General features: G+C 38.0%; 2 protein-coding genes across 5 annotated transcripts in view; both read right to left on the reverse strand.

The window, feature by feature from the left end:
• Window positions 1–2235: 2235 nt before the first annotated feature.
• On the reverse strand, window positions 2236–6557 carry LOC119079991 (ATPase family AAA domain-containing protein 5). 2 transcript variants are annotated; one of them, XM_037188154.1, is made up of 4 exons: window positions 6354–6557; window positions 5567–5862; window positions 2693–5501; window positions 2236–2631 (listed from the first exon to the last, which is right to left on the reverse strand). In XM_037188154.1, exons 2-4 carry the CDS (start codon window positions 5859–5861, stop codon window positions 2406–2408), a joined length of 3330 nt encoding a protein of 1109 aa, XP_037044049.1. In that variant the 5' UTR covers window position 5862; window positions 6354–6557; the 3' UTR covers window positions 2236–2405. The 2 variants fall into 2 exon arrangements, with proteins under 2 accessions (XP_037044049.1, XP_037044051.1); XM_037188156.1 differs by having other exon boundaries at window positions 6339–6523.
• Window positions 6558–9746: 3189 nt separating this feature from the next.
• Window positions 9747–13904, reverse strand: part of LOC119079976 — a 31650-nt gene continuing 27492 nt past the window's right edge. For 2 of the 3 annotated variants that reach the window (XM_037188115.1, XM_037188114.1), the window contains 12 exons: window positions 13744–13870; window positions 13441–13685; window positions 13300–13378; window positions 13069–13238; window positions 12920–13000; window positions 12659–12852; window positions 12456–12589; window positions 12257–12390; window positions 12053–12193; window positions 11705–11991; window positions 11573–11643; window positions 9747–11497 (listed from right to left, as the gene is read on the reverse strand). In XM_037188115.1, the coding sequence (XP_037044010.1) occupies window positions 10645–11497; window positions 11573–11643; window positions 11705–11991; window positions 12053–12193; window positions 12257–12390; window positions 12456–12589; window positions 12659–12852; window positions 12920–13000; window positions 13069–13238; window positions 13300–13378; window positions 13441–13685; window positions 13744–13870 (2516 nt within the window). In that variant the 3' untranslated portion in view covers window positions 9747–10644. The remainder of the gene's footprint in view (window positions 11498–11572; window positions 11644–11704; window positions 11992–12052; window positions 12194–12256; window positions 12391–12455; window positions 12590–12658; window positions 12853–12919; window positions 13001–13068; window positions 13239–13299; window positions 13379–13440; window positions 13686–13743; window positions 13871–13904) is intronic. The other variant, XM_037188116.1, reaches the window with a different exon arrangement.

Here is a 13904-nt window from a genome sequence, read left to right on the forward strand (position 1 = left end):
AGGTATTGACGAGTAGAACAAAGTTGCTGAACCTTGTTTTTGGATAAGATGCAACGCGAGCTTGTTGGGAGGGCTCAAAGGTCGTTACTCGGCCCTAAGTGTTTTTTGCACATAAATCGAGTAAATCTCATCCGATTTTGCTAGTTTTTGTTTCATTTGAGAGGTAATTGAATACCCAATGGAAAGTTGGCAAAAAATTTTGGGTTTCTAAAATAATGTCGTAAATTGTTGGTTTTATTTAAAAGGTACTTCGTACGGGCTTTCGTAATTGCGCTATGCGCAATTTTAAAAATGAACAGTTTCAGTAAATTTGACAATGCCCAACTTGACTTGCATTTTGGTAACAGACGCATTAGAGGGTTGTAGACGTATTAGGGTTCCGGGCTTATTAGGGCTACGGACGTATTATGGTTGCGGACGAAATAGGATTACGGGTTGTACGGGGCTAAGTCGCAGCAAACGCTCCGACTGTTCTGATGCCTTGTTTTTAATGGACCAGAAGGAGAATACTTTTAAAGTTAGAGATTACAACGTTTAAATGAAAAACAAATTCAATTTATTCTTCTTTCGTCTCATTAAACCCATTAACCGATGAACTTTTTATTGTCCAAATTAAAGAAGAAGTCAGGTTTTTTCAAACTGAAAATATTTCTTCGTTTTAAATAAATTCAGAGGCAGAGTCATCAAAGCTTTCATTTTTAATTTTATCATCAGACTTGATGTGTGATATTTACATCAAGGCTATATACAGCCTTGATTTACATGTTGATAAAAAACAGCAAAAATTGAAAACTTTCTTTTTACACTAGTCTGTCTGATACGGAATCAATTTGATAAACATTGAATATTGACAACGATGTTGAATTGAGTTGAGTCAACGCACAGTGCGTTAGTTGAGTTTAAGTTTGCGTTCCTTTTTTAATAATTTTGTCTGGCCACAGCACTGCTCCCAAGGCTGTAAACTTTGGGGAGGTCACGCAGATCGCCATTTTATTAGATACGCGGGAACACACCACTTCTGATGATTCTACATATGAAATCCGCCATGTTATCATCAAGTGTGGTATGTCACCCGCGTATCTGTATCTGTAACATAGAAAATAATAATAATAATGGAGGCTGATGGTAATAGAATAGGCCTTGCATTTCTTTAATGAACACGTAACGAGTATTAGTGCTAGGAGCAGTGCCATGGTCTGACATTTGGCAAAGGAAAAAAGGTCCAGATGAATGTCAGACTGTTTCGTGAAATTACGAAATTTCTTCTTTTAAAAGGCATAGCAGGGTTAGAATGTAAAAAGTGCTCCCAAAGGAACTTAAGCTTATGATACATCATTCGAAAGGTCTTGGCCTAGTATCAAACTCCAAAATGGAGTTATTGAAGAAAATGGGAATTTTGTTTTTCATTTATTTCTCTCTAGTGTGTTGACGTAAAAATCTGTAAAAATTCTCAAAAAATGCCCACAATCAATTGGGAAATGCGCTCAAAATGTTAACCTTTATGTTTTGAGTACGGTCGTATCACGTTTTCGTGAGCATACAAGGTGCAAAACGAAGTACCGTCCATTTTTTAGATAAAGATTTCTAAAGTATTTTTTTTTTAAATTTATTTAAAAGTTTGTTCATATTTTCTCATTAAAAACTTTCCGCTGTATTAATACCGGTATTGCATTCCCTAAGCACTGCGTTACGGACGTTCCATAAAATAAGAGGCCAAATAATGACCGTTAAAAAAATCTGTTCTTGTGCCAGTTATTGCAGTGGGTTCATTTACTCCACGTAGATACTGAAACCGGGGTACCAATTATGAATATTTTGACATTACAGTAAATAAAGATGTATCTCTAGTACAAACTAAGCCTATAGGGTGTGGGACGACGTACTAGTTTACACTGAATTCGGTTGTTCTGTGAAGTTTTACCCTGAAACCTATCATAACGCCATTTTAACCGAAGAAAATTTGTTGACAAGTGGTGAAACTTGCGTCACGCCCGCTTACTAACGTGCGGGCATGATAAGGTCTGCGATATGTGAAGGCAGTCGTTTTATATGCGATTTGCAAACTGGAGATTATCGACCGACCGTACTTAAAAGATTTCGCCATCAAGAACCAACCAGCCTTTCCTATATTAAGGTACGAATGAGTAACAAAGAATGAGTAAACAGGAATATTCAGTGAATTTCGTGTCCATCAAATTTGAATCACGGCATCTCAATTTAAATAAAAAACCGCAATTCTATTGCAGAAATATTTTTATTTTGTTTGGCTGCGATAACCAACAACAACAACAACAGCAGCAACAACTGAACAAAATAATCATTCGCTAGGTCTACGTACTGTCTTAACGAATAAGTTAAAGATTTGTGCATTCAATCCAATGAAGCACATCGTTTGCATGCGAACGTTACTCGCTACTGAAAATCAAGCAATGATCGTCCAATACTTTTGTGCTGAACGAATCTGTATTTGCACTTCGAAGATAGTGGTAAAAGCGGCTGCTGCGCCTTTCTTTATGCGAACGGAGCAATTCAGAACGACAAATTGAACGTAAACAGGGCTCAATGTCCACGTTGAATGCTCGAGTTGAATGAAGATTTCGGCTGGTGATATTTGATGCCAGTTGTTGTGGTCTGAAAAGGAGGTCGACTTTCAGTCTTTCACCGAAAAATAATTGACTTTTTGAACTCTTACCTCATCGGATCGGTTTCGAACGTCGCCTCTACGTAATTTGGATGATTCGGACTGCTAATTTTGATACTTTGTTCGACCAGGAAGTGACTAATATCGTCGTTTAAGTGATTTACAAGTCGATCACTGCTGTCAGTCTTTTGCTCTAACCACTGTGCCATCGAAATGTTGTTCAAATAGTCAGTCATATCACTCAATGAGTCCGAATTCACTTTTGTTGTACCACTGCCATTGGTTTCGTCCGCATTTCGTTGACTCCATATCCGATTCGTCTTATTGAGTGTTGTAAAATCAATCGGAAACGCGACAACTCTTTCGCACTGATTTTGATCGTTGAAAAATAATTCACGTAATTTGGTGTTGGAGTGCACAACAGTGTTGCCAAGCTGTGTACGATTGGTACTTTGGATGAAAAATTGCAATTCTAGCAACGTTTTCCGAAAATCACAATTGTTTCGTTGATAAAGTGTTCTACACATATCTTCCGGAACGTAGCATTGTTCGGCGATCGATAACGTTGCCAACCATTTCGATGCTATCGTCGATCTGGGCACTGCGAACGAAATCATATTTCGGTTGATGAATCGACTTAGATGAGGGCAATTGATCTGGTTGGTGATGAGAATCACTGGCCGCTTCGTAGTGGTAACCAATTGATTGATGGACTCGACAAATCCTATATCTTCTTCGAACACAACTTCGGCGTCTTCAATCAAAATCAACGACAGCTTTTGTGAAGCGCTCACATCCTCGCTGTCTTCCGATTGGCTGTACTTCGACTTTGTATTCCTGACACGGTCACCTTGGCTGCATTGGTTGTTGTTCACATGGTGTGACTGGGTGGCTTCTTGTAATTTTTTCAACACTTTTTTGCCGGATCGCCTAGCCCCAGCATTTATTTCCAACACTTTGAAATTCATCTCATCCGCCAATGCGTAGACAAACATAGTTTTACCACATCCGGATGGTCCAGTTAGTACGATAGCTTTATTCATCGATGACATGCCACTATTCGAATTCGTATCAAATTCATCGCTGGAATTTGCGCATTCTTTCCCGTCCATGTTTTCCTTCCACGATGAGAGAAACTTCTGCAATTCGTTCAGCGGCTTTGTATTCAACAGCACGTCGGACGAGGTTAATGACCTGTATTTCTCTGTAAACAATTCATTGCCATTTGCTGCTGGTACTTTCTCAACGACCAATTCGATGCTATTATCACAATCAGCGTCTTCGACGGTCGGATCTAATGCATTTTTCCGCCTCAGCTGCTTGAAACATCGATAATATGGAAATTCAGTTGCGTCATTCTGTTTGAGTTGCCTGACCAAATCCTTCTGGTCCGTTGTTGCGGCATCACCATTCGGCTCTGCGTTTTCTTGACACTGTTTAATCTTCAGTATGTTCGCATGACGTGAATGTGTTTCGACGTCTTCCGCAACCACAGGTCTAAATCGAATATTAAATTTAGACAAGTCAACTTCAACACAGCTGGCTTCTGTGTGGAAACCAACGTGACTGACCTTCGGAAACACTTCGTATTCCGTCTCGTAGAGCTCTTCAAACTGTCGCTGCTTTTCTATTTCTAATTTCATCTTTTCGGGAATTCCCGACATTAGAAATTCATGGCGAGCGCGTATTACGGTGGGATCGATGAAAGGTTTCGGAACGGCCTTTGCAAATATTGGCGCAAGTTTTGTTGGTTTTGACTGTTTTGCAGTTGACTTTGGCGTAACATGTTCTTTGTCGACGACCTTTTTCTCTCGGGACCGCACTGGTGTATAGTCTTCGTCGATTAGATACGATATTTTCTTGTCGCGACATAATCGCTTCGGTCGACCTTCGCTCAACGGCTTTGATGACTCCGATATTGATGATGACGAGGGTATGTCTCGGCTATCTTCGATAACTGCCACTTCGTCCATTACGTTTACCGCAGGTGTTGTATCTCGTCGCAGTGTATCAGGATCATTTGTTACTTGTGTGGCCACCACGGCTTCATCAGCTGGTAATGTTTTCTTTGGACGTCCTCGTTTCTTAATCCGATTTTTGCTATCAGAAGAAGCAGCTGTAATTGATCCATTTTCAGAAACTGTTGGCGAACCATCAACGGACGGTGTTTTTGTCAATTTACTAAAGTATCCTAATAAACTGTCACGCTTCTTGACGGGTGACGAAAGTTTTTCGATAAATGACTCCTCTGGAATCGGATTGGTTCCTTTTCTTTTGCCATTAGGTGTTCGATACGATTTTGTCGACGATTTCTCACTTTCATCCAAATCATCGTCTTCGCTGTCTTCAATTCTATTTTTCCCCTTTGTGAGCTTCAATCCATTTAGCGGTTTTGCTGGAACCGACTTCAGTTCATTGGACGTTTTTGTTGGAACCGCTACTTCGTCGGTGCTCTTTTGCTTTTTCCCATTTTTCAACAACGTTCGCAGACGTTTGGCTCTTTTATCCATCACCATGCCAATATACTCATCGTCCGCTGCCTCCACTTGCCGTTTCTTTGCTCTACCTTTTCGATCTGCCCATTCTTCTAGCATTAGTTTTCGCTTTACATTTGCCTCACGATCAGCGTCTAACGTTTTGCTCTCCTTATTAGTTAGTTCTCGTCCTGGCGAATTGGTTCCAATAGATTTATAGCGTGCGGTCATCATGAATTCGAATGCATTGGATGTCGATTGCGACTTTGTTTCAATAGATACCGGCGTTGTAGCTGTATTTTCATCAACCGAACTATTCTCTTTAGAACTGTCCTCTAAAGCAATCATGGAACTGTCGACAGGCTTCACTTCAGGTATTGTTGTCACTGTAAATTCGAACACATTCCATTTAGTCAATAAATTCCCCGAATTGTTTTTCGCTTAGACTAACCTTCTGTAAGTTCCACATGACTCTGTTCCACTTCCGTCCGACTCGGTGATATGAAACTCAAATTACTCTGCAATATGTTGGAAATGTCGTGAATTTCCGGCGTTTCGTCCAAATTGCGTTTCCTCTTCTTATGCTTTTTGTGCAACTTCACCGAATTGATAACGGACTTCATATTCGACACAATCAGTTTGTTGTCCGGCCGGGCATGATTCGATTTTCTTTCACTTTTTACGGGTGATGGTGTCATTGCCAGTGATGTTTTCGTTGGTGAGAAAAAGTTTTTGATTGTTGTCATTCTGGAAGAAGGTTCATGGAATATTGTTAGAGATTAAAGTTGGATTTTAAGGTGAAGAGGGAGTGTCATATTGCAAGGCCTGAAGCAACCAGAACCTTCATCTAAGTTCCTGTTTTATTTAGTGACCGAATGAATAGGTTCATCTTCTTTGACAAAACACAGAAATTCTAAGGAATGGAAAGTGTGAAGTGAAACTGTCTTCGATAAGACTTCTGATGTTTCCTTTTAGTTCACACTAAGTATATTCGGGATAAGTTCGAGTTTTCTCGATTTATAGACTTCATTCATGATAAAAACTCTATCGCAAAATTTTAAGATCGAAACGGGCTATACCGTCGCTTTGTCTCTGAAAAACATTCATTGTTTACTACCAGTATGCACTTGATGCATTCGTGTATATGAGGTTGCCAACACTATGATTGAATTCCATAACTTCATTCCGAAAACTTTTTATTGCCAGCATTATTATGGACGTACAACCATTAAATTTACCTCGCATGCCGCCAAAATGGTGCATTAAATTTTCGTATTCTATTCGACGAACTTAATCTAAATTATTTCAATAAACTGCGATAAAATATACGATTGAAAACTAGCAAAATATTTCATTAAAATAAACTTTCTCGACGTGACACAAGTAATGGCGCCAAAGTGTGAATATGTCAAGTACACTGTTTGGGATGGTGTTACAATGCCACTATGCATAAAATATAAATGAAGGAAACATTGCGTGGACCTATGGCGCGATTATATGAATGTGCTATATCAACGCACTTCAAGCATGAGTGGTACTATAAATAGGGTGCCGAAAGTTGAGAGTGTGTCGAGAGAGTCCACTGTAAAAAAACCATTTCATACAAAATAGTACTCTATTTGGCAGCTGTCGACTATGATCACTTTTGCTTGAAGTGCGTTGCCTGCATCAACGACGACAGATATAACAATAATGACTTCCATCGTCTTAGATAGCCTGCATTAAAACAAATTATGGGATTAATTCAGAGAGATGCTAAGATAACGGCTGGGACGCCGTTTCGACGGATAGAGGGAATTTGTCAGCCTTTTTCATATAACGAATGAAATGTCAAAAATGGCTGACTTTTTCCAAAATTGGTCGGTTGTTTACAAAATAATTAATTTTTGACTACAATGATTCGAGAAGCAGAATATGGACATACGTTTGCATCGGTGTCAAAATTAACGTAAAGGGTTTTATTTGCAAGGTACTTTCGTATTATCTGAGATATACTCGTTCAAAAATTGGTCTCCAAAATTGCTTTTTTCAATTCGGAAATAGTGTACGAATACTGAATCTGATTTATAAATAAATGGACTTACGTTCATTCTGATCCCACAAGGATCATGTTAGCAATTTATTTCATTAAAATTGGTGATGGTGGAAGTATTAAAAAAAATCTGTGGTTATGTCTTTTTCAATTTGACAGCTGGTCGCATACGGTTCAATTTTTTTCAGAAATGATGGACAAATTCCCTCTATCCGTCGAAACGGCGTCCCAGCCGTCATATTAGCATCTCTCTGGATTAATTACTTACGTATCTATTGTGGACGGTAGATTTTAGGCAACGAAGTTATTATAGCACGAACTGATCATTGAAAGAAATATGTCACTTTTCTAATCATCCATCTAATAGAAGGTGCCATCTTATCTTTTTTGCCTGCTGTTGAGAGAGAAACATAAGGACAGAAACTAGGGAAAACAATACTTTCAAGCCTAGTCCGTTAGGCCAGTTAGACGAGCTAGACGAAGTTTGTAAATTCTTGGTTACAACGTGGGAAATTCTTAAACTTTGAAAATTGACTATGTTGAAGATTGATGATTGTGAATCAACTTTGCACCAAAAAAATATATGTAAATTGTGGACCGATATGTTCCTCAAATCGATTTGTGCTTTATGCTGTCAAAGGACGAGGGAAACTTAGAGTAATTATAATTACTCTAAGGAGGGAAAGGTATACTTTTAGACGAGAAGATAGCGTTATATAACCAAATCAGAGCTGTTTCGTCAATATAACTTGGGAGAAACTTCTTAGAAGGCTGGAAGAAACTAAACTTGTAGCATCATTACTTTTTCGTTTTCGCACACTGTAGAGTATCCCATGTGCATTTGAAAATCTGATTTTTTACATGAAAAATCTATTTTTCGTATGAATTTGAGTCATCCGTGGGATACTCAAAAGTGTGGGGAAACAAAAAAGTAATGATGACACAAATTTGGTTTTTTTCAGCTACACAAGCCACTGGATGTGGATTTTAAAGGTTAAAATCGATCCATCCTCCTCTAAGTGCCTTAACATTTCGTCGTACGCTAAGTCTAAGGTATGCTAGGGCAATACTTGAAAGCTTTGATGCATAGCATAATCCCTTTAAGAAACAACATACCACGATGCGCCCATTCTAAGGTACTTTGGCCGATTGCGACTTAAAAAAAATCAGTTTAAAAAGTTTTTGACAGGGCGCCAATTTGAGGGATACCACTATAATTGTTCATTGTTGATCTTCCAGTGCCTAGCTCCTATAGCGGCCGTAATATAGCCCATTGGTATAATTCGTCACTGTATAAATCAGGTATGGTCTAATTTCAGCATGGAAGGCCATAGATATTTTGTATTATTTTGACATAATTTGGGAATGTGTTGAAGATTAATGAGCCGATTTGCCATCCTTACGAATATCTCCAGTTTCATTAAGGCATACACCATTCATCATCGGTTGAAATAAAATTCTAATCACCATTTTGACTGCTACCACAGCTCTAGCATGAACATAAGAAATATTAGGAGGCTAATACTAATGGAGGCTGATGCTAATGGCGACTAATGCTAATGGAGGCTAATGCTAATGGAGGCTAATGCTAATGGAGGCTAATGCTAATGGAGACTAATGCTAAAGGAGCCTAATGCTAATGGAGGCTAATGCTAAAGGAGCCTAATGCGATAATGGAGGCTAATCAAAATAGGCCTTGAATTATGTCATAGAGATAGGAATCATGATTTCTTGGTGTGAATAAAAACAGACAACACATGTAATCTTACACGCATATATATTTGAAAATTTAGAGTTTTTTTGACGTTGGAAAATTGAGTGTTCGTGCTAGAAGCACTGCTACGCTACTACCAACACTCCATCTAGCCGTCATTTTGGTGTTGGAAGGTAGCAAACATCCAGAAATAATCGGTATTTTTCACACATATATGTTGCTTTAAAACTGAAAAAATGGAATTTTTTTCTCTTTGATTTTCAGACGACGGGAAAGCCCGACTGCGCTACTTCAATTCATAAATAAATGTGAAAGAAACAATACGATCGAAGTCGTTGCTTAGGAGATAAAGTCGGACCATTATAATTTGATCGATTCTACTCATTTAATTCATTTTTAAATAATTGTAGTTTTCGAAGAAATCATTTCGAAAACATTACAGTATAAAAGCTTAGACACGTGCATTTGAACGGATTACCCGCAGGTATACCGCGAGTAAACAGCTCTAATGCGCATGTGTAAGCTTTTATACTGTATTGTTTTCGAAATGATTTCTTGAAAAACTACAATTATTTAAAAATGAATAGAATCGATCAAATTATATTGCTTCGACTTTAATGTAACGGGAAGGTAGAAAACATCCAGAAATAATCGGTATTTTTAACACATATTTAATACTTTAAAACGGAAAAAATGGAAATTTGTGTTTTTTTAGTGTTAAAAAAGCGCAGGGCGGCAACTACTTAAAGTTTTGTATCATTCTTGTCAAAATAAGGTGGTATTTTGACTGCGCCAAAACGAAGTTTGTATGCTAGAAAGAGTATTTTGCTGCTTCCATCAGGAAATTATGTAAGTCAACCATATTTTTAAACTTGTTGTTATCATTCCGTTTATTTTCTAATAGAAGTATAATTAAAATGTTTCCTTTTTTTTATACAATTCAAATATATAATAGTTGTCACCAGTATAATAATTTAAAAATCAATAACAATATTATTTCCTTTCTTCTTCTTCAATGTTTTTATTTTAATACTCGCCAGTATTATGTTAATAGTTTCACAGAGTAAAATGGAAATGAAAATGAAGTAAAAATATCTCAACTATACATAAGGCTAATTTGTGTTCTAATTTTCCATCATTTTTATTTTTGTTAATTCACATTTTAATGTTTTTTTTATCTTTGTTTGGTTTTGTTGTTTTCTACTATCTAAAATTCTAAAATGGTCGTTGCAATGTTCAGCAAAGTGTTATGAACATAAATAAATTTATTTTATTTTTTAAATAATTTCTCTAACATTTTTCCTCTTTTTCATTAAATATAATTTTCTATTTTCTTAGAATTTGTCATTTTAAATTTTTCAATTTTTTGTTAAATTTAGTAACTCTTTTTCATTGGCATTTTATAGACAAGTTTTTCAGTTTTTTATTTTAATTTAATCTTTGCTTTTTATTTTATGTTATTTTTCTTGTGATTAATTTTATTTGAACGTTTTTTTATACCCTCGGAAGAGAACTACAATATTTTGAAACACATCATTACGTTTAAATTTAATTTAAAAAAAATGTTTCTCCCAGATGCTTGTGGTATTACGAAAAACTTTTGTAACTTTTTTCTGTCTCATCATTTTGCAAAACGTTTATTTTTGGGCATAAATTTTCTTTGTTTTTTTTTATTCAATTTATGTCATGCGTATAATAAATGTGGCCGTTAGGAAAACTTATACCGAAGGTAGCGGTCATACCTTCATCATTCTATTCATTTTATTTACAAATCACCTCCACTTCAAGGTGGTTGCGCCTGATAATCCAATTCCATTGAATTCTTCAAATACTCGTGTATTTCGGACTGTGAACTGTGGCTCAGTCGCAGCAAATCCTCTCTGCTCAGTTTACCCATTTGCGGCAATCGTGGTCGAATGCTGCTCTTGTGCATGCTTAGGCTATCGTCCGATTTGTTAGTGTCCGAGTCCAAACCTTCGGCGCTTTTGTGCCGAATGTGGACTCTCGGCGATCGGTTCGGTTTTTTGGGTAGTGGCGGTGGAGATTTCAGTGAATCATTCGATTTCTTAGGGCCATATTTCGCTGTTAGTTCTCGGTGCAGCTTAGCTTTGAGCACCGCTTTGCTGCGATCTTCCTGATAGATTGGCGGTTCGAGTCCTTCTTTGACAATTGGTAACTCGAAACCACTTTTGCTATCTCGATGGTACGATTCAAAGTTAAGCGCTGGACGTTTCGTTACTTTTGTCTTGAATGGCAAGTCAATTTTGTTGCCACTCTTGCCACCGAACGTTTCAAATTTGTTGTTGTCGTTGTCGAATTTGGTGTTGGATGAAGCAGCCTTACCGAATGTCTCAAAATGTCGACCCAGATCGGGCGGCGAGGCAGTTATGTCACGACTTAGCCGTCGTCCTATATTATCCATCCGTTCTCCGAGTATACTGTCGGTGCTAAAGCGTCGTATGCTTAATACAGACGAATTAGATCTAGAGCGGCCTTCTCTACGTAGCGCGGAGAAAATATTCGGTTTTGGACTGACTTTTGGCTTTACTTGTGGCGGACTTTTCTGCTGCTCCATTGAAGTGTCAACTTCTACGACTGTTGCCAGATTTGCATTTTCTTTTTCGTTTTGTTGCACCCTGTTACATATTGGATTAAGAAAGGAAAAATCAGCAAAATCCGAAAATTATTTCCTTATATTGTCACACGATTACCTTCGTATTTCTTGAATCATTTCGAAAAATTGAGCCTTACTCTTTCGTCGCCGTCGTTGTTCATCTTCCTTCTAGAACAAAATTTGATTACGAATAGGAAACTCATCGATATTACCAATTGCGCTAACTAACCCGTTTGATGCTCTTCTGGAACAAACTCGCTATTTGACCTTGCCGAATGGAATGAACCAATTCTCTGGCAGCATGATGCGGTGATACCAGCTCAACGCAATTAATGAAACGGTAGAGTTTCTGGCTGAAGAACATTATGTTTCGACTCTTCCAAACTGTACCTTTCGGCTTTAGTCGTAGCGTCGGCAACGCGTATTTGTAGAACCAGTGCTCGAATATTAGAATTATTACGCCCAGTACCATTCCCAAACCTAACAAAAGGAACACACCAGCAACAGCCGCAACACCTTATGAAATTTAGAGAAAAGTGAGAGTGTATCAAAGTTAATGAAGCTCCACAACACTAACCTAACGGTCTGGGCTGCACAATATCTGCTTCAAATTTGAAGCACGGCAGTCCACCGTACCATTTCTCCGTCAAAATGTCGAGGTATCCGTTACTCGAATATTTTGCTATGAGAGCTGATATGGAATCTTTTAACGGAAAATCTGAAACGAACAAAAAATACGTTCCACCGAATCAATGAAATATAATTCCGCTGAAAAACGAACCTTTGGTCATTCCTATAGCATATGCATCTTCCACGAATGTCTCTCCGATTCGCTGCAGTCGACATCCATGATCCGTGGCACGATAATAATCAAGAACTGGCGAATCGCCCATTAGTAAATCCAAGCTGCCATTTCTGAGGTACAGAGTTGCCAATTAGTAGGGAATAAATCAGCATTTGCGAAAGCTAAAAAAACCTACTTCAATCCTCGGATGCCGTCCTCTAGCGTTTCCAACGAGTACTTCTTCATATGTTCCCAGAGGTACTGGTCTGTATTTTGAACATAATACTCAGCAGCAGATGAAACTGGCGCACCGACCCGTTGTGTGAGTAACTGAGGAAGTGTTCGTAATTATTTCTTAGAAATGATCAATCAATTTGGTAACACGATTGATATGCTTACCGATGCATCGTAACTGCTGGCAGCATTATGAAAAAATAGGCCAGCAATGAGTGCAGCAATGTTGGCAGTATAACTAGCAACGAAGATAACACTGAAGCCACCCCAAACGTTTATCAAAAACTTATTCGGCCACGATTTAGGAGCCTTGAAAGCAACTAAATGCCCGCAAAGTAATCCCCACATTACCCACAGAGCTGGAAATTTAGGAAATGCCAAAAACATTAGAAACTTTAACCAATCGAGACACGGTACGATTTTTACCTGAAGAAATGCTGAAATTTTTACTACGCTGCCTTCCCCAAGGATTCAATCCAAATGGACTCAACCATTCATATACAGCAACTGGGCGGATTTTTTTTTAAATTATTTTATTGGTCAAACTCATAGAGGTCAAATTTCATATGTTTCACCTGCAATCGCAGTTATGTTTAGCGATGTAAAAATAGCAATCCAAAGTTCCGGAGAAAACGGTAATAAAAATGCTAGGAGTGGAATTTCGGACTTTGTTTTTGGTGCGGCAAGTAGTGACACTCCGCTATGAAAATATGGTGCACTGAAATCGATCACTTCCGCTCGAGCTCTGTTGTAAATTGAATTTGAATTTTGTGGAACAGTTGATGACTTAACATGTTAATTTTTACCTGGACACACTTAATGGTGCAAAAGCCATATCAGCTGAACCTGATATCAAATCTCCCACGATCCCATTCCATTTTGGGCCTGAAATATTTTTTTAAACAAATTTTACGGTAATTGATCTGCGTTCACCTCATTTCATTAACCTTTTTTCCGTCCAGGTTTCTTATTTTTGTTGGTCGTACCCGTATTGGAACTTCTGTAATCAGAATTCTTCTGAGACTTGGACAGAAAGTCATTCGTTTCTTTCGATCGAGAATAGAAGCTTTTAGATGCTTTTTGCTTCCCACCAAACAGTTCGTCTTGCACGATATAGAGGTGAAATTCAAATCCAAGTTCGGTAGCAATATTGTCTAAGATATCCATTGATAGGCCATAGCAACATTTTGTTCTGTAAAGAGATTGTAGTTTCAATTGAAAGCTTGTGGGATCGCATTCGAGGCATTTACAAATGGTCCACTTTGTCTTTCGCCTGTTCTTCTTCTGCTGGCAGTTCTTTTCCGTGCTCTACTGCGTCCTCTTCAAGTCGATCTCTCGTTTCGATTGCATTGAACATCAGCGTCAAATTTTGTCGGCCTAACACCCAAGTTGAATTTTATTTCATTTATCT

Source organism: Bradysia coprophila, unplaced genomic scaffold (assembly GCF_014529535.1).
Source record: "Bradysia coprophila strain Holo2 unplaced genomic scaffold, BU_Bcop_v1 contig_350, whole genome shotgun sequence".
NCBI classification, from domain to species: domain Eukaryota; kingdom Metazoa; phylum Arthropoda; class Insecta; order Diptera; family Sciaridae; genus Bradysia; species Bradysia coprophila.